At 40.6% G+C, this 27243-nt stretch overlaps 1 protein-coding gene and 13 non-coding genes across 14 annotated transcripts; 6 read left to right on the top strand and 8 right to left on the bottom strand.

The window, feature by feature from the left end:
* Positions 1–14140: 14140 nt before the first annotated feature.
* On the bottom strand, positions 14141–14212 carry trnae-cuc (transfer RNA glutamic acid (anticodon CUC)). Its single transcript has one exon. It is a non-coding gene; the product is annotated as a tRNA-Glu (tRNA).
* Positions 14213–14445: 233 nt separating this feature from the next.
* On the bottom strand, positions 14446–14517 carry trnae-uuc (transfer RNA glutamic acid (anticodon UUC)). The gene has a single exon. It is a non-coding gene; the product is annotated as a tRNA-Glu (tRNA).
* Positions 14518–14607: 90 nt separating this feature from the next.
* Positions 14608–14679, bottom strand: trnae-uuc (transfer RNA glutamic acid (anticodon UUC)). The gene has a single exon. It is a non-coding gene; the product is annotated as a tRNA-Glu (tRNA).
* A 90-nt stretch (positions 14680–14769) lies between these two features.
* trnae-uuc (transfer RNA glutamic acid (anticodon UUC)) lies at positions 14770–14841 on the bottom strand. The gene has a single exon. It is a non-coding gene; the product is annotated as a tRNA-Glu (tRNA).
* A 252-nt stretch (positions 14842–15093) lies between these two features.
* On the bottom strand, positions 15094–15165 carry trnae-cuc (transfer RNA glutamic acid (anticodon CUC)). Its single transcript has one exon. It is a non-coding gene; the product is annotated as a tRNA-Glu (tRNA).
* Positions 15166–16061: 896 nt separating this feature from the next.
* On the bottom strand, positions 16062–16133 carry trnae-cuc (transfer RNA glutamic acid (anticodon CUC)). The gene has a single exon. It is a non-coding gene; the product is annotated as a tRNA-Glu (tRNA).
* A 90-nt stretch (positions 16134–16223) lies between these two features.
* Positions 16224–16295, bottom strand: trnae-cuc (transfer RNA glutamic acid (anticodon CUC)). The gene has a single exon. It is a non-coding gene; the product is annotated as a tRNA-Glu (tRNA).
* Positions 16296–17025: 730 nt separating this feature from the next.
* trnae-cuc (transfer RNA glutamic acid (anticodon CUC)) lies at positions 17026–17097 on the bottom strand. The gene has a single exon. It is a non-coding gene; the product is annotated as a tRNA-Glu (tRNA).
* A 414-nt stretch (positions 17098–17511) lies between these two features.
* On the top strand, positions 17512–20380 carry LOC125988499 (tumor protein D54-like). The gene is made up of 8 exons (XM_049753792.2): positions 17512–17688; positions 17854–18002; positions 18142–18189; positions 18478–18579; positions 19824–19850; positions 19929–19964; positions 20046–20094; positions 20226–20380. The coding sequence occupies exons 1-8, from the start codon at positions 17524–17526 to the stop codon at positions 20235–20237; spliced, it is 588 nt and encodes a 195-aa protein (XP_049609749.2). The 5' UTR covers positions 17512–17523; the 3' UTR covers positions 20238–20380.
* A 618-nt stretch (positions 20381–20998) lies between these two features.
* Positions 20999–21070, top strand: trnae-cuc (transfer RNA glutamic acid (anticodon CUC)). Its single transcript has one exon. It is a non-coding gene; the product is annotated as a tRNA-Glu (tRNA).
* A 252-nt stretch (positions 21071–21322) lies between these two features.
* Positions 21323–21394, top strand: trnae-uuc (transfer RNA glutamic acid (anticodon UUC)). The gene has a single exon. It is a non-coding gene; the product is annotated as a tRNA-Glu (tRNA).
* A 90-nt stretch (positions 21395–21484) lies between these two features.
* On the top strand, positions 21485–21556 carry trnae-uuc (transfer RNA glutamic acid (anticodon UUC)). The gene has a single exon. It is a non-coding gene; the product is annotated as a tRNA-Glu (tRNA).
* A 90-nt stretch (positions 21557–21646) lies between these two features.
* trnae-uuc (transfer RNA glutamic acid (anticodon UUC)) lies at positions 21647–21718 on the top strand. Its single transcript has one exon. It is a non-coding gene; the product is annotated as a tRNA-Glu (tRNA).
* A 233-nt stretch (positions 21719–21951) lies between these two features.
* trnae-cuc (transfer RNA glutamic acid (anticodon CUC)) lies at positions 21952–22023 on the top strand. The gene has a single exon. It is a non-coding gene; the product is annotated as a tRNA-Glu (tRNA).
* The last annotated feature ends 5220 nt before the right edge of the window (positions 22024–27243 follow it).

Below are 27243 nucleotides of genomic sequence, written 5' to 3'. Positions count from 1 at the left end.
AAATTAATACACAGCTTGACGTTCCCAGCAGACCCTCACAGAGCGTTTGGGTCCGCCAGCACTTCCACCCTCTCGTGAACCAGGTTGGCATGATTGGCTTCAGTTAGTACAGTTCACCAAGGATGTATACCGCCCTCTGTTGTCCAAATAGTAGAACTGTGGAAGAGTTTAAAGGGTTACAGCTGATCCATAAAACCGTTCCAAGTTTTTTTATCATATCATTTTTCAATTATAATTATAATAATTAATGTATCTATTTATAATAATATTATAATTCCTATAATTATAATTATTATATATTATTAATTATATAAATAATTTATTGTTTTTAAATTTCAATAATTATAATTATAATAAATATATATAATAATAATTAACATATAATTAATTATTTATAATATTAACCGAATTATATAATAATTATATATAATATAATATATATAAGGATTTATAATTATAAATATATAATATATAATTATTATTATTCTAATTATAATAATAATTATAATTAATTAATTATAAATAAATGCCAGGAAGCCCTTGAAGGTCTCCTCGATCTCCGTGATGCTCGTGTCTTTCTCCACCACCAAGAAATTCGGTTATATTATAAATAATTATAATTATATATATATATTATATATATCCATCCATCCATTTTCTAAACCGCTTAGTCCCCACGGGACCTATCCCAGCCGTCATCGGGACCCTTTAAACTCTGTCTCTTCTGCCACAGTTCTACTATAATATAAATGTTATAATATATAAATATATAAATATATTGTAGACTGCAAGCTATTGTAGACTTATATATATAATATATTATAATTATAATTTTATCCAGCCATCCATTTTCTGAATGGAGCCTCATGTGCGTTTTTTTGCTCCTTCTGCTCCGTTAATTTATGATATGAATTATAAGATATTATTATAAAATATTATAATTATAATTAATTGAGAGATATTATTATAAAATATTATAATTATAATTAATTGAGAGCAAGGCTTCCATAGGGTAGTGGCTATCACCCCAGCGATTTTTTATCATTAGTATTTAATTATAATTATAAATCCTTCTTCCTATCATTGTGAAGCAGAATTCACCAAGGTGTGTGTGTGCGTAGGTCGCTAGGTCTCAAGCTCTAGTCCTCTCAGTGTGTGTGTGTGCGTAGGTCGCTAGGTGTCAAGCTCTAGTCCTCTCAGCATTTTATAACGTAAAACCGTCTGCTTTAGAATGCTTATAAAAAAATAGGAGATGAGCTAAAACTAGTGGCCAAGACTAAATCTCGGAGCAGCAGTGGGCCCCATTTTCAAGTGTCCCCTAGTCACAAGTTGGCACATCAGGCGGTGAATCACGCCCTTCCAGTAGAACGATGGAGTCCCCAGGAGGAAGTGCTCTCCATGCTTCAGGTTGGCATGACTTCAGTTAGTACAGTTCACCAAGGATGTATACCGCCCTCTGTTGTCCAAATAGTAGAACTGTTTAAGAGAGAGTTTAAAGGGTTACAGCTGATCCATATAACCATGCATGTTCCAAGGCTTCCATTGGGTAGTGGTTAGTCCTCTGGGCTATCACCCCAGCGACCCGGGTTCGAGTCTCAGTAGGACCCAAGTTTATTATAATTATAATTAATATATATATTAATAATAATATTATAATTCTTATAATTATAATTATTATATATTATTAATTATATAAATAAATTATAATTAATTATAATTATATAATTATAATAAATATATATAATTAAATTAAATTAATATACAGCTTGAATGTGTGAAATGGATTATTTATTGTTTTTAGATTTCAATAATTATAATTATAATAAATATATATAATAATAATTAATTATATATTCTAATTATAGTTAAGTTAATTTCTCGGTGGTGGAGATTTTAATTAATTATAATTAATATATAATTAATATATAATTAATTATAATTATATATTAATTAGCTTCAGTTAGTACAGTTCACCAAGGATGTATACCGCCCTCTGTTGATCCATAAAACCATACATGTTCCAAGGCTTCCATAGGGTAGTGGTTATATTAATATATAATTATTCTATTCTGCTATTATATATAATAATAATTTTTATAATATATATATTATATATTATAATAATAATTATTAATTATATATAATTATTTAAATTAAATTAATTTTAAATTAATAAGGTAGTGGTTAGTGCTCTGCTTCTTCCTGTCTCCAATAATATATAATTATAATAATTAATATATCTATTTATAATAATATTATAATTCCTATAATTATAATTATTATATATTATTAATTATATAAATAATTTATTGTTTTTAAATTTCAATAATTATAATTATATAATAATAATTAACATATAATTAATTATTTATTTAATGGATGGATATAAATAATATATATATTATAATCGGCATATATATATTAATATATAATTATTCTATTCTGCTATTATATATAATAATAATTTTTATAATATATATATTATATATTATAATAATAATTATTAATTATATATAATTATTTAAATTAAATTAATAAGGTAGTGGTTAGTGCTCTGCTTCTTCCTGTCTCCACGTATATTAATATATAATTATTCTATTCTGCTATTATATATAATAATAATTTTTATAATATATATATTATATATTATAATAATAATTATTAATTATATATAATTATTTAAATTAAATTAATAAGGTAGTGGTTAGTGCTCTGCTTTTTCCTGTCTCCACGTGTCCCTGAGTTTACAGTTCACCAAGCACCAAGCGATGTTGGAAGGCGGGATGTATATAATACTGATAATTAAATAGAGTTTAAAGGGTTACAGCTTCCATAGGGTAGTCGCTGGGCTATCACCCCAAAGTTTTTTTATCATAATTATTTAATTATAATAATTAATATATATATTGTTATATATATAAATATCATTATAAGGTGGTGGAGAAAGGCACGAGCATCGAGGATCGAGGAGACCTTCAAGGCGCGGACAGTTGATAGGTTCAACTTAGTCATGAAAAATTGAGCTTCCAGGTGAAAGTGTAGGATGAACCTAAAATGCGCCTGGCTCGCAACGAGCACTAACCTCTAACCACTAACTCGTTGCAGGGAGCTGTTGTATAATATATAATTAATACTAATTATAATATATAATTAATTATAATTCTAATAAATATATTATTTAATTAATTAATTAACAATTATATTAATAAAAACTAAATAAATAAAACTAACCTGTCTCACGACGGTCCAACGCTTGGTGAATTCTGCTTCACAATGATAGGAAGAAGGATTTATAATTATAATTAAATACTAATGATAAAAAATCGCTGGGGTGATAGCGATAGCCCAGAGCACTAACCACTACCCTATGGAAGCCTTGCTCTCATTTAAAATAATTTAAATAATTATATATAATTATAATATTTATAATTATAATAATTCTAATATATATTATAGCTGTTATTAAATTGGTGAATTCTGCTTCACAATGATAGGAAGAAGGATTTATAATTATAATTAAATACTAATGATAAAAAATCGCTGGGGTGATAGCGATAGCCCAGAGCACTAACCACTACCCTATGGAAGCCTTGCTCTCATTTAAAATAATTTAAATAATTATATATAATTATAATATTTATAATTATAATAATTCTAATATATATTATTTATAATAATAATTATATTTATAATAATATCTTATAATTCATATCAATTTAAATAATTATATATAATTATAATATTTATAATTATAATAATTCTAATATATATTATTTATAATAATAATTATAACAATTAATTATAATTATAATATTTTATAATAATATCTTATAATTCATATCATAAATTAACGGAGCAGAAGGAGCTCTAGTTTCCTCCATTCCAGGGTTCAGGGTGTCCCCCGCCTACTGCCCGATGACTGCTGGGATAGGCTCCATTCAGAAAATGGATGGATGGATAAAATTATAATTATAATATATTATATATATAAGTCTACAATAGCTTGCAGTCTACAATATATTTATATATTTATATATTATAATATTTATATTATATAATTAATATATAATTAATATATAATTTGTTATTTATAATATTATATACCGCCCTCTGTTGTCCAAATAGTAGAACTGTGGCAGAAGAGACAGAGTTTAAAGGGTTACAGCAGCACTGAGAGCAAGGCAAGGTAGTGGTTAGTGCTCTGGGTCTCAGTAGGATTTTTTATCATTAGTATTTAATTATAATTATAATAATTAATATATATATTATAATTATTATATATTATTAATATTATAATTATAATTATAATTATTTATAATATAACCGAATTTCTTGGTGGTGGAGAAAGACACGAGCATCACGGAGATCGAGGAGACCTTCAAGGGCTTCCTGGCATTTATTTATAATTAATTAATTATAATTATATATAATTATCCTGTATAATTAATTATAATCATAATTATTATTATTCTAATTATTATTATTATAATATATAATATAGAATATATAATTATAATAATAATATCATTATTATAATTATTATAATTATATATTATATAATTAATATATATATAATATATTATAATTTTTATATTATTATTATATATAATAGCAGAATATAGAACTGAGAAAGAGCCTATCTGAAAGAATGCGAGGATTTGTCTGAAACCACAATGACTGCAATAACAATGACTGTGCTTGCATTCGTGGGTGAACGTGCAACTGTGAGTTTGTTTTTTCTTTTTTTATATAATTCGAATTATTATAATTTTAATTTTATTTAAATTATTTTAAATGACAGCAAGGCTTCCATAGGGTAGTGGTTAGTGCTCTGGGCTATCACCCCAGCGAGTCTCAGTAGTATTTAATTATAAATACAGGTTAGTTTTACCCTACTGATAATGTGTCGTAGCAATAATTAGCTAGCTAGGGGTATAATTAATATATAAAAATAATATATAAAAAATTATTATATATAATAATAATAATTATATATTATATATTTATAATTATAAATCCTTATATATATTATATTATATATAATTATTATAGAATTCGGTTATATTATAAATAATTAATTATATGTTAATTATTATTATATATATTTATTATAATTATAATTATTGAAATTTAAAAACAATAAATTATTTATATAATTAATAATATATAATAATTACAATTATAGGAATTATAATAGCCCAGAGGACTTGGAACATGTACGGTTTTATGAATCAGCTGTAACCCTTTAAACTCTTCCACAGTTCTACTATTTGGACAACAGAGGGCGGTATACATCCTTGGTGAACTGTACTAACTGAAGCTGGTTCACGAGATGGTGGAAGTGCTGGCGGACCCAAACGCTCTGTGAGGGTCTGCTGGGAACGTCAAGCTGTGTATTAATTTAATTTAATTATATATATTTATTATAATAATTATATAATTATAATTAATTATAATTTATTTATATAATTAATAATATATAATATTAAAAAACTTGGGTCCTACTGAGGCTCGAACCCGGGTCGCTGGGGTGATAGCCCAGAGGACTAACCACTACCCTATGGAAGCCTTGGAACATGTATGGTTTTATGGATCAGCTGTAACCCTTTAAACTCTCTCTTAAACAGTTCTACTATTTGGACAACAGAGGGCGGTATACATCCTTGGTGAACTGGACTTTGTGACTGCCACTGACTGGGCGCCTACACATCAGCTTCAACTCCCACCTCCGGCAGAGTTCCTCCTGGGGACTCCATCGTTCTACTGGGTGACTTCAATGCTCACGTGGGCAGTGAGACCTGGAAGGGCGTGATTCACCGCCTGATGTGCCAACTTGTGACTAGGCTTCACAATCCTGAGCCCTGTGCGTGACTTTGTTTAGCGTGGGGACAGTCATCCGGACACTTGAAAATGGCGGTCTGGGGCCCACTGCTGCTCCGAGATCCTGCACAATTTAGTCTTGGCCACTAGCTTTAGCTCATCTCCTATTTTTTTTAACGGTTTTACGTTATAAAATGCACTCCAACACTACTGCACTGACCAAGGAAATCGTTGTTGACTGACACACACACTGAGAGGACTAGAGCTTGAGACCTGCGACCTACGCACACACACACACTGAGAGGACTAGAGCTTGAGACCTAGCGACCTACGCACACACACACCTAGAGGACTAGAGCTTGACACCTAGCGACCTACGCACACACACACACACTGAGAGGACTAGAGCTTGACACCTAGCGACCTACGCACACACACACACTGAGAGGACTAGAGCTTGACACCTAGCGACCTACGCACACACACACTGAGAGGACTAGAGCTTGACACCTAGCGACCTACGCACACACACACCTAGAGGACTAGAGCTTGACACCTAGCGACCTACGCACACACACACTGAGAGGACTAGAGCTTGACACCTAGCGACCTACACACACACACTGAGAGGACTAGAGCTTGACACCTAGCGACCTACGCACACACACACACTGAGAGGACTAGAGCTTGACACCTAGCGACCTACGCACACACACACTGAGAGGACTAGAGCTAGCGACCTACGCACACACACACTGAGAGGACTAGAGCTTGACACCTAGCGACCTACGCACACACACACTGAGAGGACTAGAGCTAGCGACCTACGCACACACACACTGAGAGGACTAGAGCTAGCGACCTACGCACACACACACTGAGAGGACTAGAGCTTGACACCTAGCGACCTACGCACACACACACTGAGAGGACTAGAGCTTGACACCTAGCGACCTACGCACACACACACTGAGAGGACTAGAGCTAGCGACCTACGCACACACACACTGAGAGGACTAGAGCTTGACACCTAGCGACCTACGCACACACACACTGAGAGGACTAGAGCTAGCGACCTACGCACACACACACTGAGAGGACTAGAGCTTGACACCTAGCGACCTACGCACACACACACTGAGAGGACTAGAGCTTGACACCTAGCGACCTACGCACACACACACTGAGAGGACTAGAGCTAGCGACCTACGCACACACACACAATGAGAGGACTAGAGCTAGCGACCTACGCACACACACACTGAGAGGACTAGAGCTTGACACCTAGCGACCTACGCACACACACACTGAGAGGACTAGAGCTAGCGACCTACGCACACACACACTGAGAGGACTAGAGCTTGACACCTAGCGACCTACGCACACACACACTGAGAGGACTAGAGCTAGCGACCTACGCACACACACACTGAGAGGACTAGAGCTAGCGACCTACGCACACACACACACTGAGAGGACTAGAGCTTGACACCTAGCGACCTACGCACACACACACTGAGAGGACTAGAGCTAGCGACCTACGCACACACACACTGAGAGGACTAGAGCTAGCGACCTACGCACACACACACTGAGAGGACTAGAGCTTGACACCTAGCGACCTACGCACACACACACTGAGAGGACTAGAGCTAGCGACCTACGCACACACACACTGAGAGGACTAGAGCTTGACACCTAGCGACCTACGCACACACACACTGAGAGGACTAGAGCTTGACACCTAGCGACCTACGCACACACACACTGAGAGGACTAGAGCTAGCGACCTACGCACACACACACTGAGAGGACTAGAGCTTGACACCTAGCGACCTACGCACACACACACTGAGAGGACTAGAGCTAGCGACCTACGCACACACACACTGAGAGGACTAGAGCTAGCGACCTACGCACACACACACTGAGAGGACTAGAGCTTGACACCTAGCGACCTACGCACACACACACTGAGAGGACTAGAGCTAGCGACCTACGCACACACACACTGAGAGGACTAGAGCTTGACACCTAGCGACCTACGCACACACACACACTGAGAGGACTAGAGCTTGACACCTGATTGCACTGCGACTCGGTACAGGTTGGAAGTTGATGGTGCTGTGGTGGAGAGGGTGAGCTGCGCCAAGTTCCTGGGGGTGCACATCATCCGCAAACACCTCGTCACCTCGTCACTGGCAAAGAAAGCTCAGGCGTGCATGTGCTCCTCAGGCAGGGTCCGTCGGGAGGTCGGCTTTCGTCCTGTGTGGCCACGAGGAGGACACTTGAAAATGGCGGTGCCATCTGCTCTACGCACACACACATACTGAGAGGACTAGAGCTTGACACCTAGCGACCTACGCACACACACACTGAGAGGACTAGAGCTTGACACCTGATTGCACTGCGACTCGGTACAGGTCGGAAGTTGATGGTGCTGTGGTGGAGAGGGTGAGCTGCGCCAAGTTCCTGGGGGTGCACATCATCCGCAAACACCTCGTCACCTCGTCACTGGCAAAGAAAGCATGTGCTCCTCAGGCAGGGTCCGTCGGGAGGTCGGCTTTCGTCCTGTGTGGCCACGAGGAGGACACTTGAAAATGGCGGTGCCATCTGCTCTGCCCTCCACTCGGCCCTCACACACCTGGAGAGAAAGGACTCTGCAAACTCGACGAGCCTCATTGCACTGCGACCTACAGCGACCTACGCACACACACACACACTGAGAGGACTAGAGCTTGACACCTGATTGCACTGCGACTCGGTACAGGTCGGAAGTTGATGGTGCTGTGGTGGAGAGGGTGAGCGGCGCCAAGTTCCTGGGGGTGCACATCAGTGAGGAGAGGTCCTGGTCCGCAAACACCTCGTCACCTCGTCACTGGCAAAGAAAGCTCAGGCGTGCATGTGCTCCTCAGGCAGGGTCCGTCGGGAGGTCGGCTTTCGTCCTGTGTGGCCACGAGGAGGACACTTGAAAATGGCGGTGCCATCTGCTCTGCCCTCCACTCGGCCCTCACACACCTGGATGTGCAGTCCGTGCAGCGCATAGTGCATAATTTCGGTTTCTTTGTGTGTTTTTGGCATGTGGAGAAATTGACAATAAAGCTGACTTTGACTTTGTACCTAATGGAGTGTCCGTGTGATTCCCTCGTTAAGTGCACCTGCGTGAAAAGTTTTAGCTCCTTCAGAATATGAGGTGTACCTAATGGAATGTCGTGTGGCACTTTTCACTTTCATTTCAGCTTTGACCATGATTTTTCCCTAATGAAGTGGCCTGTTATTAGGAACACCTGAAAATGGCGGTGTACCTAATAGGGTGTCCGAGTGACGTCACAGATCAAACAGCTAATCAGATTCACATTTAAGTCGCTCCTGAGTTTTAGCTCCTTCAGAATATGAGGTGTACCTAATGGAATGTCGTGTGGCACTTTTCACTTTCATTTCAGCTTTGACCATGATTTTTCCCTAATGAAGTGGCCTGTTATTAGGAACACCTGAAAATGGCGGTGTACCTAATAGGGTGTCCGAGTGACGTCACAGATCAAACAGCTAATCAGATTCACATTTAAGTCGCTCCTGAGTTTTAGCTCCTTCAGAATATGAGGTGTACCTAATGGAATGTCGTGTGGCACTTTTCACTTTCATTTCAGCTTTGACCATGATTTTTCCCTAATGAAGTGGCCTGTTATTAGGAACACCTGAAAATGGCGGTGTACCTAATAGGGTGTCCGAGTGACGTCACAGATCAAACAGCTAATCAGATTCACATTTAAGTCGCTCCTGAGTTTTAGCTCCTTCAGAATATGAGGTGTACCTAATGGAATGTCGTGTGGCACTTTTCACTTTCATTTCAGCTTTGACCATGATTTTTCCCTAATGAAGTGGCCTGTTATTAGGAACACCTGAAAATGGCGGTGTACCTAATAGGGTGTCCGAGTGACGTCACAGATCAAACAGCTAATCAGATTCACATTTAAGTCGCTCCTGAGTTTTAGCTCCTTCAGAATATGAGGTGTACCTAATGGAATGTCGTGTGGCACTTTTCACTTTCATTTCAGCTTTGACCATGATTTTTCCCTAATGAAGTGGCCTGTTATTAGGAACACCTGAAAATGGCGGTGTACCTAATAGGGTGTCCGAGTGACGTCACAGATCAAACAGCTAATCAGATTCACATTTAAGTCGCTCCTGAGTATACATTACAGCTCATTCTCTGCTACTGGCAGGATCAACCAGGTAGAGTTGTTATCATAAAGGGCAATGGGTTCCATTTTTATAGTCTTTGGTATGACCCGGCCGGGGTTTGAACCCACAACCTTCCAGTCTCAGGGCGGACACTCTACTACTAGGCCACTGAGCTGGAAGTGTATCGTCACATGGTTACACGAGCAACTGTGTTGAAAACATTCTAAGATAAAAAATTTTGGGTCCTACTGAGATTCGAACCCGGGTCGCTGGGGTGAAAGCCCAGAGAACTAACCACTACCCTATGGAAGCGTTGTGTGCACGAACGCCTAGCAAAGTACAATTTAAAATGACACTTTCGAAGTACCCAAAGATGAAAACTTACACAAGAAGAGTTTACGCTTATTGTTCATTGATGTTGACTTCTTGTGTTATTCTTCCTGTTTTGGGTCCTACTGAGATTCGAACCCGGGTCGCTGGGGTGAAAGCCCAGAGCACTAACCACTACTCTATGGAAGCGTTGTGTACACGAACACCTAGCAAAGTACAATTTAAAATGACACTAAAGAAAACTTACACAAGAGTTTACTGAGTTCACGCTTATTGTTCATTGATGTTGACTTCTTGGGTTATTTAACGTAATAAACGTAATTTCGATCTCTTTGTGTGTCTGGGATATTTTGGTACACCACACGAGGTAAAAAAAACGGAACCGATCACTTAAAACTGGAATACACATCGCTCGTACAAAACAGTGCAAGCTATTGTAGACTGCCGGTCGATCCCAGGTGCGAAGAAATGCTTTTGTTGTGCAATTAACCTTTTATTTATCTTTTTTTTTTAACCTCGTGTAGTGTACCTACACATATTGATGATTTTTATGTTTTAATTGGCGAATATAAAAACAAGGAATAAGACACCAGACAAGTTTTAATATAAATGTTTATTAGAAATAATATTAAAAGCAAATTTCAAACCAATTGCAGTAGATATATTAATACACGTTATTTAAAAACGACTATAAGTGTTATACTACGAGACGAGTGTTTACCAGCTCAATGGCCAGAGAGGAGAGTGCCCGCCCTGAGTCTGGGAGGTCGTGAGTTCGAACCCCGCCGGACCTCGGCCGAGTCATAGCAGTGACTATAACAATGACACCCATTTCTTCCCTGCTTGGCACTCAGTGTAAGGGGTTGAAATGGGGCTCCCCCCCTGCTGCACACGTATTCTTTTTTTTTTCTTTTTACCTCGTGTAGTACAATAAATGTAGTGTACTTATTGAAGTGTCCATGAGGTGTACCTTCACATATTGTCATATAAAGCAGTTAACCAAATGTCAGATTTTTGTTTTAATGCCCCAAAAAATAAAAAGGAATAAAACACCAGACATGTTTTAACGTAAATGTTTATTTAAAAATAATATTAAAAGTAAATTTCAAACCAGCAATCCAATGTGAAACAATATTTAGGCGTATATATGCATCCACGTTATTTAAAAGCTACTACAAGTGTTATAAAATCAAGATTACCCAAAGAGAAGCATAATCTCCCCGTCTCTTCATGCAATCAAGTTAGCCGTTAGCTTGGAGAATTAGCCGTTAGCTTGGAGAAAACGTGCATAAAAGAAGTGGTGTTTCAGTGAGTGGTTCTTTCTTTCCTTGGCAAATCGTAAATCGACATTCTGGCTTACATAGTTCACGCCAGGAGGGCGACGCAACACCTTCACTGTGATCCGTTGGTGCACGGGAAGGAAGGGGAAGGAAGGCAGTTCACCCGTTGACTCGTTCCCTCACTCATCCGTTCTCGCAATGAACTGGAAATGCAAAGCACTGACTCGTTCGTGAACAGGAAGTTACGTCATTCTCTTCTTCGTTTTGTTTTACGGCGAGGTGGCACCAGCTTTAATGGGCATTACCGACACCTACTGGTTGAAGTCATATGAACTGGAAAAAGAACGACTCACTTTAGGAAGTGAATCGTTTGCAGATAACAATATTTAGGCGTACATAGGTATACACGTTATTTAAAAACTACTATAAAAAAATAATAAAATGAATAAATAAGAAAGTGTAGCGAACAAATATTTTGAGTGAACCGATTCTAAAGATTGTTCACTTTAAACTGGAATGCACTTCACTAGTACAAAAAAGTGCAAGCTATTGTAGTCTGCCGGTCGAAATTGCCGACTGGTTGGTGACTCGGGCTCTGGCTCGGCAGAAACTTGGTTCGATCCCAGGTGCGAGGAAATGCTTTTGTTGTGCCATTAACCCTTTATTTATTTATTCTCTTTTTTTTTTTTAACCTCGTGTAGTGTACCTACACATATTGTCATATAAAGCAGTTAACCAAATGTCTGATTTTTCTGTTTTAATTGGCGAATATAAAAACAAGGAATAAGACGCCAGACAAGTTTTAATATAAATGTTTATTAGAAATAATAATATTAAAAGCAAATTTCAAACCAGCAATCCAATGTGAAATTGCAGTAGATATATTGGATAACAATATTTAGGCGTATATAGGTATACACGTTATTTAAAAACGACTATAAGTGTTATACTACGAGACGAGTGTTTACCAGCTCAATGGCCAGAGAGGAGAGTGCCCGCCCTGAGTCTGGGAGGTCGTGAGTTCGAACCCCGCCGGACCTCGGCCGAGTCATAGCAGTGACTATAACAATGACACCCATTTCTTCCCTGCTTGGCACTCAGTGTAAGGGGTTGAAATGGGGCTCCCCCCCTGCTGCACACGTATTCTTTTTTTTTTCTTTTTACCTCGTGTAGTGTACTTATTGAAGTGTCCATGAGGTGTACCTTCACATATTGTCATATAAAGCAGTTAACCAAATGTCAGATTTTTGTTTTAATGCCCCAAAAAATAAAAACAAGGAATAAAACACCAGACATGTTTTAACGTAAATGTTTATTTAAAAATAATAATATTAAAAGTAAATTTCAAACCAGCAATCTAATGTGAAATTGCAGTATATATATTGGAAACAATATTTAGGCGTATATATGCATCCACGTTATTTAAAAGCTACTACAAGTGTTATAAAATCAAGATTACCCAAAGAGAAGCATAATCTCCCCCGTTGTTGCATCTTCATGCAATCAAGTTAGCCGTTAGCTTGGAGAAAACGTGCATAAAAGAAGTGGTGTTTCAGTGAGTGGTTCTTTCCTTGGCAAATCGTAAATCGACATTCTGGCTTACATAGTTCACGCCAGGAGGGCGACGCAACACCTTCATCTGAACGACTGATCCGTTGGTGCACGGGAAGGAAGGCAGTTCACCCATTGACTCGTCATCCGTTCTTGCAAAGCACTGACTCGTTTACCGTTGGGGAACGGGAAATGCAATTCACAACTCGTTCGTGAACAGGAAGTTACGTCATTTTCTTCTTCGTTTTGTTTTACGGCGAGGTGGCACCAGCTTTAATGGGCATTACCGACACCTACAGGTTGAAGTCATATGAACTTTAGGAAGTGATTCGTTCACTCGTTCACTGAAACACTCACGAGCCAACACTCGTTTTAAGGTATCAGATTAGGATTTCCAACCAGGTTTCAAATCAACTCGTTTCAGGGTTTCAAATAAGGATTTTAACTACTGTTAGGGTTTCAAAGTAAAACTTTACACCATGGTTTCAAAATTAGGTTTCAAAATGGGTTTAGGTTTTTAATTTAAGTTTTTAAAGTAGGTTTAGGGTTTTCAAAAGACATTTTCACACTCGAGCTGTGAGCATCTATCAAGGGTTAGGGTTCAGGGGCAAGGGGTAGGACAGGCGAGCGTCATGGACATGTCAAAGGTGATCTTCATTTTCAGTCCCAAATAAAACACATGCTTGCTTGAGGTCGGCACCCGCATGCGTGAAAACATCAAAGCAATGCCGCTCCAATCAAAAGTTCTATTAACCTAAAGCACCAAGAGCTAATTGAGGGGCTGGTGAGCAACGGGCCAGCAAGACGCCCACGAGAGTGTAAGGGGTTGAAATGCTGCTCACGATCATTGGGACTTTTGGCACTCAGTGTAACTAGACCATCAGGGACATGAAGTTTAGGATCTATCATAATAGTGCCAATGTTCAGCCCAGTTTGGGGGCATCAAACTTCACGTCTATTTGCCATAAAAAAATCAATTCCCTAACCGGGAATCGAACCCAAGCCACGGCGGTGAGAGCGCCGAATCCTAACCACTAGACCATCAGGGACATGAAGTTAAGGATCTATCATAATAGTGCCAATGTTCAGCACTGTTTGGGGGCATCAAACTTCACGTCTATTTGCCATAAGTAAATCGAACCCGGGCCGCGGCGGTGAGAGCGCCGAATCCTAACCACTAGACCATCAGCGACATGAAATTAAAGATCTATCATTATAGTGCCAATGTTCAGCCCAGTTTGGGGGCATCAAACTTCACGTTTATTTTCCATAAGGAAATCGATTCCCTAACCGGGAAACGAACGCGGGCCGCGGCGGTGAAAGCGCCGAATCCTAACCACTAGACCATCAGGGACATGAAGTTTAGGATCTATCATAATAGTGCCAATGTTCAGCCCAGTTTGGAGGCATCAAACTTCACGGCTATTTTCCATAAGGAAATCGATTCCCTAACCAGGAATCGAACCCGGGCCGCGGCGGTGAAAGCGCCGAATCCTAACCACTAGACCATCAGGGACATGAAATTGTGGGTCTATCATAATAGTGCCAATGTTCAGCCCAGTTTGGGGGCATCAAACTTCACGTCTATTTGCCATAAAGAAATCAATTCCCTAACCGGGAATCGAAACCGGGCCGCGGCGGTGAAAGCGCCGAATCCTAACCACTAGACCATCAGGGACATGAAGTTAAGGATCTATCATAATAGTGCCAATGTTCAGCCCAGTTTGGGGGCATCAAACTTCACGTTTATTTGCCATAAGGAAATCGATTCGCTAACCGGGAATCGAACGCGGGCCGCGGGGTTGAGAGCGCCGAATCCTAACCACTAGACCATCAGGGACATGAAATTGTGGGTCTATCATAATAGTGCCAATGTTCAGCCCAGTTTGGGGGCATCAAACTTCACGTCTATTTGCCATAAAGAAATCGATTCCCTGACCGGGAATCGAACCCAGGCCGCAGCGGTGAGAGCACCGAATCCTAACCACTAGACCATCAGGGACATGAAATTGAGGGTCTAACATTATAGTGCCAATGTTCAGCCCAGTTTGGGGGCATCAAACTTCAGGTCTATTTGCCATAAAAAAATCAATTCCCTAACCGGGAAACGAACCCGAGCCACGGTGGTGAGAGCGCCGAATCCTAACCACTAGACCATCAGGGACATGAAGTTAAGGATCTATTATAATAGTGCCAATGTTCAGCACTGTTTGGGGGCATCAAACTTCACGTCTATTTGCCATAAGGAAATCGATTCTCTGGCCGGGAATCGAACCCGGGCCGCAGCAGTGAGAGCGCCGAATCCTAACCACTAGACCATCAGTGACATGAAGTTAAGGATCTATAATAATAGTGCCAATGTTCAGCACTGTTTGGGGGCATCAAACTTCACGTCTATTTGCCATAAGTAAATCGATTCTCTGGCCGGGAATCGAACCCGGGCCGCGGCGGTGAGAGCGCTGAATCCTAACCAGTAGACCATCAGGATCATGAAGTTGAGGATCTATCATTATAGTGCCAATGTTCAGCCCAGTTTGACGGCAGAAAACTTCACGTCTATTTTCCATTAGGAAATCAATTGCCTGAAAGGGAATCGAACCGGAGACGTGGCGGTGAGAGCGCCGAATCCTAACCACTAGACCATCAGGGACATGAGATCAAGGATCTATCATAATAGTGCCAATGTTCAGCCCAGTTTGGGTGCATCAAATTAGACTATTTTCGTAAGGAAAACTATTGCCTTACTGGGAATCGAACGTGGGTCACGGGGTCGAGAGCTCCGAATCCTAACCACTAGACCACCAGGGACATGAAATTCAGCACCTATCATAATAGTGCCAATGTTCAGCCCAGTTTGGGGGCATCAAACTTCACGTTTATTTTCCATAAGGAAATCGATTCCCTGACCGGGAATCGAACCCGGGCCGCGGCGGTGAGAGCGCCGAATCCTAACCACTAGACCATCAGGGACATGAAGTTTAGGATCTATCATAATAGTGCCAATGTTCAGCCCAGTTTGGGGGCATCAAACTTCACGTCTATTTGCCATAAAGAAATCAATTCCCTAACCGGGAATCGAACCCGGGCCGCGGCGGTGAGAGCGCCGAATCCTAACCACTAGACCATCAGGGACATGAAGTTGAGGGTCTATCATAATAGTGCCAATGTTCAGCCCAGTTTGGGGGCATCAAACTTCACGTTTATTTGCCATAAGGAAATCGATTCCCTAACCGGGAATCGAACCCTGGCCGCGGCGGTGAGAGCACCGAATCCTAACCACCAGACCATCAGGGACATGAAATCGAGGATCTATCATAATAGTGCCAATGTTCAGCCAGGTTTGGGTGCATCAAATTAGACTATTTTCGTAAGGAAAATTATTGCCTTACTGGGAATCGAACGTGGGTCACGGGGGCGAGAGCTCCATATCCTAACCACTAGACCACCAGGGACATGAAATTCAGGACCTATCATAATAGTGCCAATGTTCAGCCCAGTTTGGGGGCATCAAACTTCACGTTTATTTGCCATAAGGAAATCGATTCCCTAACCGGGAATCGAACCCTGGCCGCGGCGGTGAGAGCACCGAATCCTAACCACCAGACCATCAGGGACATGAAATCGAGGATCTATCATAATAGTGCCAATGTTCAGCCAGGTTTGGGTGCATCAAATTAGACTATTTTCGTAAGGAAAATTATTGCCTTACTGGGAATCGAACGTGGGTCACGGGGTCGAGAGCTCCGAATCCTAACCACTAGACCATCAGGGACATGAAGTTTAGGATGTATCATAATAGTGCCAATGTTCAGCCCAGTTTGGGGGCATCAAACTTCACGTATATTTGCCATAAGGAAATCGATTCCCTGACCGGGAATCGAACCCGGGCCGCGGCGGTGAGAGCGCCGAATCCTAACCACTAGACTATTAGGGACATGAAGTCAAGGATCACAACTCGCATTGAGTTCAAAACTGCGGACAGCTCTGTGTGCATTGGATCTATCTCAGTGCAAGTACATCCAAAATGTACTATAACCAAATGTAGAGAATACAAGCAAAAACTGTCAATTAAGTACAGCTGAAATGTGTCATCGTTACACACTATCAAGGAAAATTAATTGTGTATTCTTAGCGTCAATTCACAACCAAACTTATAGAAAGTCACACCAACAGCCCCTCAACAGATTTGAAAATTTGTGCAACATAAAAAATATAACATGCATCTGAAATGTAACCAAGACCGCAGCCTATTGTGCAACAAACCATTTTTAAAGTTTGTTTAGAACTTATAATAATAATAATGCTCTTGATTCAACATATTAACCCTGTTTGTGATTTTACCAGAAAGAATGAGCAGGCCATGATGACACGCAAAATTGCTTCAACTCAGACTTTCTATAATTCTTCTAAAGGTTTTGGCGAGACTTCATCCCCGAGTTTCTTCTCCAGCATGCCAGGGAATGGATGTCCCCCTGCACAGTTAAGCGACGAGGACAAGGACAATCTAAGGTTCGAACTTGCCAAGGTGAGACCCCACATAGCTGTATGACTTTTTTATCTTCTTCATCCAAATCTAAAGATACGCCTGGTTGGGTTCTTGACCCCGCCCTTAAACCTATCAGTAAAAGAATAGTGTCGTCAAACTAGCCGTATCTACACTGAACCCATCTTGCTGTATTTTTGTGATTAGATGGAGGAGGAAATTCAGACTCTCAGGCAGGTGCTACTGACCAAAGAAAGGTCCGCTGCAGATATCAGGAGGCAGCTGGGTATGGGCCCTCTCACTAGCCTCAAGGAGAGCCTGTCCAAAGGCTGGCAGGACGTGCAGACCTCCTCCCCGTGAGTCCACTCATTGCATGTTTTCAACAATTGGATCACCGTTTGCACGCGACTCATACACTATCCGCTCATGATTATATAACCTGGAAATACCCTCTGATTAGTGATAGGATGTGTCAACATGTTAGTTTCTTTACAGATATCTCTCAGCTTCTGCAGTTCTGGATGACATCAACAACTCCAACGTGTGAGTGTTTTCTTCTACATGTTTTTCTTGGAAAAAAAATGTGTGTGGGACCCCCTGTTGTTGTTGTCAAGTGCTCACACGTTAAGGTTTCCACTACGGAACAAGTGATGGGATTTTCCGAGTCCAATAGGATTGGTGCTCTGTTAATAGCCTTGCAACCCTAATTAGTACAAGCAGCAACGGTATTAGCGGGAGGTCCGGCATAAAGCGTATGTGCAGGCCTTCTGTTATGTTTGTGTGTGTCAAGTGGACACTTTTCTTATTCCTGCCACTTCCTTCTGCCCGTAGATGCGTGAGGACCAAGGAAGGTCTCACTCATGCAGGTCATGTGACCTCTTCTGCGTTGTCCAACGTGGGCGTGGTTCTCACCAGAAGGCTGGTGGAGATGAGGTACCCTACATTGGATACTTTCATCATGGTTTTAAATAATTAGCGGCGTGCAGGTGAGAGAAAAAAAAGGAAAGAAAATCACAAAATTATTTAATTTGAGATTCAGGGACACTCATTTTTTGGATACAGTTCAATTAATGACAGATAATTGTGTTGTTGTTCACAAGTGGTTCAATTACAGTACCTGCCACATGAAAGTACAGGACATATGACTTACATGGGATGTCACGGTGAAGAAAAGAACAGGTCATCGTTAGCTGTTGCATTAGTACAAGCTGACTTCTGAATGCCACCTGGCACATTTTGGCAAAGTCATCCAGCCATACGGACAGACCAGTAGGGGGCCAACAATCGTGGCAAAATGGCCTCTGGGGGTTCTTTTTCAAGTCTGTCAAAAGGAGTGCAAACCAAATTACATTTTTAGTGGCAGGATATATTCGGAACGATATCCTAATAAGCAGGTGATTAGAAATAGGTCATTGCGTTTTGAAAGTTAGAGCATGTTCCTCTTTCCGTATGTGATATTATTTGTTAGCCAAGCATGTTAGCCATGCAATACCAAACGGGGGGCAGTGTTGTTCCATCTGTCGCCAGGCTGGGATAGTCTGACGCTGGAGTTCCCCCTCAAATATTTACTGTTTACAACAGTAGCAGCAGCAGGAGAAACAGGGGGAAAAAAATGCTGATGTCGATCTGAGAGATTGGCCAGTGAAAGTAGAACAGGGGTCAGATGTTCAAATACTACTCTACTAATACTCAAAATACTATAAGCTAAAAAAAAATAAACCCGACCTCAGAATCTGCTGCTTGCTCCAATAGATTTCATTTAGATAATATTTTTTAAAAAAAATAGATTTTTATGTTTTAATAATCAGGGATAAGAATTTAGTCACGTACTGTATGCGCAAGTACCAACCCCTTAACCTTCAAGCGTGTCACAAATAAGTGTGGCAAAAGCTGATGTCAAGCCCATTAGATTTTAAGCAACTCCAGTCAAGTCATGACTTGGCAAGTTGTGCAATATTGGTGTTTTAGGAGTGTGTTTATAGGACCATTCTTCCAGAAGCAAACAAGTCATGTCATGTATCAAGTCTTCTGAATATCAAGTCGAGTCTTTCATAAGTTTTAGCTAAAACTTGTCAAATCCTAAAATTGGCCACTTAAATCTGATTTAAGTCAAGTAAAACAAAATGACTTACTAATTTGTGCATCTGATTTTTGTGTTCACGCTGCAAACAAATCAGAGCTCTGCCCCTTCCAAGCACACCACGGTAAGTATTACCATCTATACTAAACGTGGAATGATAATGCTTCACTATCTAATTCCGTCGTTTTCTTGTCATGAGCAGAACATTGAGCCACACCATGAGTGTGCCATCTATGAGGTAAATATGACTCAATGTACTTTTGTTTAGTGCAAACAGAAATACAAACTCATGTGAACAAAATATCCTTTTTCTTCCTAGACACTCCTCTACATTCAAGTCTTTTGAGGAAATGGTCGGCAGTGTGAAGGTGAGTGGATTAAGTCAGTGATTAGAAAAGGACAGCTAAGTATTTTTAGAGGTGTTTAAATTTTGAGAACCACTGGCACACACTATTTTTTTGTATGATGTCGGACCTTGTGTTTCATGTATGAATTCCAGAGGAGAAGATGACCTTGACAAAGAATGGCCAAGCATCTGGCTTTGAAAGAAGACCCCCGCGCTTCTGCACATATGAAATCTTTCAAATTGTTTTGTCTGTCTGTGAAACAGCAAACCGCAAACATATGAAAAGAGTTTCTGCTCAATGCTTCAATCCATTCACCGCCACGTCTCCGGTTCGATTCCCTTTCAGGCAATTGATTTCCTAATGGAAAATAGACGTGAAGTTTTCTGCCGTCAAACTGGGCTGAACATTGGCACTATAATGATAGATCCTCAACTTCATGATCCTGATGGTCTACTGGTTAGGATTCAGCGCTCTCACCGCCGCGGCCCGGGTTCGATTCCCGGCCAGAGAATCGATTTACTTATGGCAAATAGACGTGAAGTTTGATGCCCCCAAACAGTGCTGAACATTGGCACTATTATTATAGATCCTTAACTTCATGTCACTGATGGTCTAGTGGTTAGGATTCGGCGCTCTCACTGCTGCGGCCCGGGTTCGATTCCCGGCCAGAGAATCGATTTCCTTATGGCAAATAGACGTGAAGTTTGATGCCCCCAAACAGTGCTGAACATTGGCACTATTATAATAGATCCTTAACTTCATGTCCCTGATGGTCTAGTGGTTAGGATTCGGCGCTCTCACCACCGTGGCTCGGGTTCGTTTCCCGGTTAGGGAATTGATTTTTTTATGGCAAATAGACCTGAAGTTTGATGCCCCCAAACTGGGCTGAACATTGGCACTATAATGTTAGACCCTCAATTTCATGTCCCTGATGGTCTAGTGGTTAGGATTCGGTGCTCTCACCGCTGCGGCCTGGGTTCGATTCCCGGTCAGGGAATCGATTTCTTTATGGCAAATAGACGTGAAGTTTGATGCCCCCAAACTGGGCTGAACATTGGCACTATTATGATAGACCCACAATTTCATGTCCCTGATGGTCTAGTGGTTAGGATTCGGCGCTCTCAACCCCGCGGCCCGCGTTCGATTCCCGGTTAGCGAATCGATTTCCTTATGGCAAATAAACGTGAAGTTTGATGCCCCCAAACTGGGCTGAACATTGGCACTATTATGATAGATCCTTAACTTCATGTCCCTGATGGTCTAGTGGTTAGGATTCGGCGCTTTCACCGCCGCGGCCCGGTTTCGATTCCCGGTTAGGGAATTGATTTCTTTATGGCAAATAGACGTGAAGTTTGATGCCCCCAAACTGGGCTGAACATTGGCACTATTATGATAGACCCACAATTTCATGTCCCTGATGGTCTAGTGGTTAGGATTCGGCGCTTTCACCGCCGCGGCCCGGGTTCGATTCCTGGTTAGGGAATCGATTTCCTTATGGAAAATAGCCGTGAAGTTTGATGCCTCCAAACTGGGCTGAACATTGGCACTATTATGATAGATCCTAAACTTCATGTCCCTGATGGTCTAGTGGTTAGGATTCGGTGCTTTCACCGCCGCGGCCCGCGTTCGTTTCCCGGTTAGGGAATCGATTTCCTTATGGAAAATAAACGTGAAGTTTGATGCCCCCAAACTGGGCTGAACATTGGCACTATAATGATAGATCTTTAATTTCATGTCGCTGATGGTCTAGTGGTTAGGATTCGGCGCTCTCACCGCCGCGGCCCGGGTTCGATTTACTTATGGCAAATAGACGTGAAGTTTGATGCCCCCAAACAGTGCTGAACATTGGCACTATTATGATAGATCCTTAACTTCATGTCCCTGATGGTCTAGTGGTTAGGATTCGGCGCTCTCACCGCCGTGGCTTGGGTTCGATTCCCGGTTAGGGAATTGATTTTTTTATGGCAAATAGACGTGAAGTTTGATGCCCCCAAACTGGGCTGAACATTGGCACTATTATGATAGATCCTAAACTTCATGTCCCTGATGGTCTAGTTACACTGAGTGCCAAAAGTCCCAATGATCGTGAGCAGCATTTCAACCCCTTACACTCTCGTGGGCGTCTTGCTGGCCCGTTGCTCACCAGCCCCTCAATTAGCTCTTGGTGCTTTAGGTTAATAGAACTTTTGATTGGAGCGGCATTGCTTTGATGTTTTCACGCATGCGGGTGCCGACCTCAAGCAAGCATGTGTTTTATTTGGGACTGAAAATGAAGATCACCTTTGACATGTCCATGACGCTCGCCTGTCCTACCCCTTGCCCCTGAACCCTAACCCTTGATAGATGCTCACAGCTCGAGTGTGAAAATGTCTTTTGAAAACCCTAAACCTACTTTAAAAACTTAAATTAAAAACCTAAACCCATTTTGAAACCTAATTTTGAAACCATGGTGTAAAGTTTTACTTTGAAACCCTAACAGTAGTTAAAATCCTTATTTGAAACCCTGAAACGAGTTGATTTGAAACCTGGTTGGAAATCCTAATCTGATACCTTAAAACGAGTGTTGGCTCGTGAGTGTTTCAGTGAACGAGTGAACGAATCACTTCCTAAAGTTCATATGACTTCAACCTGTAGGTGTCGGTAATGCCCATTAAAGCTGGTGCCACCTCGCCGTAAAACAAAACGAAGAAGAAAATGACGTAACTTCCTGTTCACGAACGAGTTGTGAATTGCATTTCCCGTTCCCCAACGGTAAACGAGTCAGTGCTTTGCAAGAACGGATGACGAGTCAATGGGTGAACTGCCTTCCTTCCCGTGCACCAACGGATCAGTCGTTCAGATGAAGGTGTTGCGTCGCCCTCCTGGCGTGAACTATGTAAGCCAGAATGTCGATTTACGATTTGCCAAGGAAAGAACCACTCACTGAAACACCACTTCTTTTATGCACGTTTTCTCCAAGCTAACGGCTAACTTGATTGCATGAAGATGCAACAACGGGGGAGATTATGCTTCTCTTTGGGTAATCTTGATTTTATAACACTTGTAGTAGCTTTTAAATAACGTGGATGCATATATACGCCTAAATATTGTTTCCAATATATATACTGCAATTTCACATTAGATTGCTGGTTTGAAATTTACTTTTAATATTATTATTTTTAAATAAACATTTACGTTAAAACATGTCTGGTGTTTTATTCCTTGTTTTTATTTTTTGGGGCATTAAAACAAAAATCTGACATTTGGTTAACTGCTTTATATGACAATATGTGAAGGTACACCTCATGGACACTTCAATAAGTACACTACACGAGGTAAAAAGAAAAAAAAAAGAATACGTGTGCAGCAGGGGGGGAGCCCCATTTCAACCCCTTACACTGAGTGCCAAGCAGGGAAGAAATGGGTGTCATTGTTATAGTCACTGCTATGACTCGGCCGAGGTCCGGCGGGGTTCGAACTCACGACCTCCCAGACTCAGGGCGGGCACTCTCCTCTCTGGCCATTGAGCTGGTAAACACTCGTCTCGTAGTATAACACTTATAGTCGTTTTTAAATAACGTGTATACCTATATACGCCTAAATATTGTTATCCAATATATCTACTGCAATTTCACATTGGATTGCTGGTTTGAAATTTGCTTTTAATATTATTATTTCTAATAAACATTTATATTAAAACTTGTCTGGCGTCTTATTCCTTGTTTTTATATTCGCCAATTAAAACAGAAAAATCAGACATTTGGTTAACTGCTTTATATGACAATATGTGTAGGTACACTACACGAGGTTAAAAAAAAAAAAGAGAATAAATAAATAAAGGGTTAATGGCACAACAAAAGCATTTCCTCGCACCTGGGATCGAACCAAGTTTCTGCCGAGCCAGAGCCCGAGTCACCAACCAGTCGGCAATTTCGACCGGCAGACTACAATAGCTTGCACTTTTTTGTACTAGTGAAGTGCATTCCAGTTTAAAGTGAACAATCTTTAGAATCGGTTCACTCAAAATATTTGTTCGCTACACTTTCTTATTTATTCATTTTATTATTTTTTTATAGTAGTTTTTAAATAACGTGTATACCTATGTACGCCTAAATATTGTTATCTGCAAACGATTCACTTCCTAAAGTGAGTCGTTCTTTTTCCAGTTCATATGACTTCAACCAGTAGGTGTCGGTAATGCCCATTAAAGCTGGTGCCACCTCGCCGTAAAACAAAACGAAGAAGAGAATGACGTAACTTCCTGTTCACGAACGAGTCAGTGCTTTGCATTTCCAGTTCATTGCGAGAACGGATGAGTGAGGGAACGAGTCAACGGGTGAACTGCCTTCCTTCCCCTTCCTTCCCGTGCACCAACGGATCACAGTGAAGGTGTTGCGTCGCCCTCCTGGCGTGAACTATGTAAGCCAGAATGTCGATTTACGATTTGCCAAGGAAAGAAAGAACCACTCACTGAAACACCACTTCTTTTATGCACGTTTTCTCCAAGCTAACGGCTAATTCTCCAAGCTAACGGCTAACTTGATTGCATGAAGAGACGGGGAGATTATGCTTCTCTTTGGGTAATCTTGATTTTATAACACTTGTAGTAGCTTTTAAATAACGTGGATGCATATATACGCCTAAATATTGTTTCACATTGGATTGCTGGTTTGAAATTTACTTTTAATATTATTTTTAAATAAACATTTACGTTAAAACATGTCTGGTGTTTTATTCCTTTTTATTTTTTGGGGCATTAAAACAAAAATCTGACATTTGGTTAACTGCTTTATATGACAATATGTGAAGGTACACCTCATGGACACTTCAATAAGTACACTACATTTATTGTACTACACGAGGTAAAAAGAAAAAAAAAAGAATACGTGTGCAGCAGGGGGGGAGCCCCATTTCAACCCCTTACACTGAGTGCCAAGCAGGGAAGAAATGGGTGTCATTGTTATAGTCACTGCTATGACTCGGCCGAGGTCCGGCGGGGTTCGAACTCACGACCTCCCAGACTCAGGGCGGGCACTCTCCTCTCTGGCCATTGAGCTGGTAAACACTCGTCTCGTAGTATAACACTTATAGTCGTTTTTAAATAACGTGTATTAATATATCTACTGCAATTGGTTTGAAATTTGCTTTTAATATTATTTCTAATAAACATTTATATTAAAACTTGTCTGGTGTCTTATTCCTTGTTTTTATATTCGCCAATTAAAACATAAAAATCATCAATATGTGTAGGTACACTACACGAGGTTAAAAAAAAAAGATAAATAAAAGGTTAATTGCACAACAAAAGCATTTCTTCGCACCTGGGATCGACCGGCAGTCTACAATAGCTTGCACTGTTTTGTACGAGCGATGTGTATTCCAGTTTTAAGTGATCGGTTCCGTTTTTTTTACCTCGTGTGGTGTACCAAAATATCCCAGACACACAAAGAGATCGAAATTACGTTTATTACGTTAAATAACCCAAGAAGTCAACATCAATGAACAATAAGCGTGAACTCAGTAAACTCTTGTGTAAGTTTTCTTTAGTGTCATTTTAAATTGTACTTTGCTAGGTGTTCGTGTACACAACGCTTCCATAGAGTAGTGGTTAGTGCTCTGGGCTTTCACCCCAGCGACCCGGGTTCGAATCTCAGTAGGACCCAAAACAGGAAGAATAACACAAGAAGTCAACATCAATGAACAATAAGCGTAAACTCTTCTTGTGTAAGTTTTCATCTTTGGGTACTTCGAAAGTGTCATTTTAAATTGTACTTTGCTAGGCGTTCGTGCACACAACGCTTCCATAGGGTAGTGGTTAGTTCTCTGGGCTTTCACCCCAGCGACCCGGGTTCGAATCTCAGTAGGACCCAAAATTTTTTATCTTAGAATGTTTTCAACACAGTTGCTCGTGTAACCATGTGACGATACACTTCCAGCTCAGTGGCCTAGTAGTAGAGTGTCCGCCCTGAGACTGGAAGGTTGTGGGTTCAAACCCCGGCCGGGTCATACCAAAGACTATAAAAATGGAACCCATTGCCCTTTATGATAACAACTCTACCTGGTTGATCCTGCCAGTAGCAGAGAATGAGCTGTAATGTATACTCAGGAGCGACTTAAATGTGAATCTGATTAGCTGTTTGATCTGTGACGTCACTCGGACACCCTATTAGGTACACCGCCATTTTCAGGTGTTCCTAATAACAGGCCACTTCATTAGGGAAAAATCATGGTCAAAGCTGAAATGAAAGTGAAAAGTGCCACACGACATTCCATTAGGTACACCTCATATTCTGAAGGAGCTAAAACTCAGGAGCGACTTAAATGTGAATCTGATTAGCTGTTTGATCTGTGACGTCACTCGGACACCCTATTAGGTACACCGCCATTTTCAGGTGTTCCTAATAACAGGCCACTTCATTAGGGAAAAATCATGGTCAAAGCTGAAATGAAAGTGAAAAGTGCCACACGACATTCCATTAGGTACACCTCATATTCTGAAGGAGCTAAAACTCAGGAGCGACTTAAATGTGAATCTGATTAGCTGTTTGATCTGTGACGTCACTCGGACACCCTATTAGGTACACCGCCATTTTCAGGTGTTCCTAATAACAGGCCACTTCATTAGGGAAAAATCATGGTCAAAGCTGAAATGAAAGTGAAAAGTGCCACACGACATTCCATTAGGTACACCTCATATTCTGAAGGAGCTAAAACTCAGGAGCGACTTAAATGTGAATCTGATTAGCTGTTTGATCTGTGACGTCACTCGGACACCCTATTAGGTACACCGCCATTTTCAGGTGTTCCTAATAACAGGCCACTTCATTAGGGAAAAATCATGGTCAAAGCTGAAATGAAAGTGAAAAGTGCCACACGACATTCCATTAGGTACACCTCATATTCTGAAGGAGCTAAAACTCAGGAGCGACTTAAATGTGAATCTGATTAGCTGTTTGATCTGTGACGTCACTCGGACACCCTATTAGGTACACCGCCATTTTCAGGTGTTCCTAATAACAGGCCACTTCATTAGGGAAAAATCATGGTCAAAGCTGAAATGAAAGTGAAAAGTGCCACACGACATTCCATTAGGTACACCTCATATTCTGAAGGAGCTAAAACTTTTCACGCAGGTGCACTTAACGAGGGAATCACACGGACACTCCATTAGGTACAAAGTCAAAGTCAGCT

This window comes from Syngnathus scovelli, chromosome 2 (assembly GCF_024217435.2).
Source record: "Syngnathus scovelli strain Florida chromosome 2, RoL_Ssco_1.2, whole genome shotgun sequence".
NCBI lineage: Eukaryota > Metazoa > Chordata > Actinopteri > Syngnathiformes > Syngnathidae > Syngnathus > Syngnathus scovelli.
Note: the sequence above shows the minus strand (reverse complement) of the source record. Positions and strands in the feature narration are given on the sequence as shown.

Coding starts and splice junctions, on each gene's coding strand:
- LOC125988499 (XM_049753792.2), top strand. CDS start 17,524: ATGATGACACGCAAAATTGCTTCAACTCAGACTTTCTATAATTCTTCT. Junction 18,003..18,141: donor GACGTGCAGACCTCCTCCCC/GTGAGTCCACTC, acceptor GTTTCTTTACAG/ATATCTCTCAGCTTCTGCAG. Junction 18,190..18,477: donor GACATCAACAACTCCAACGT/GTGAGTGTTTTC, acceptor TTCTGCCCGTAG/ATGCGTGAGGACCAAGGAAG.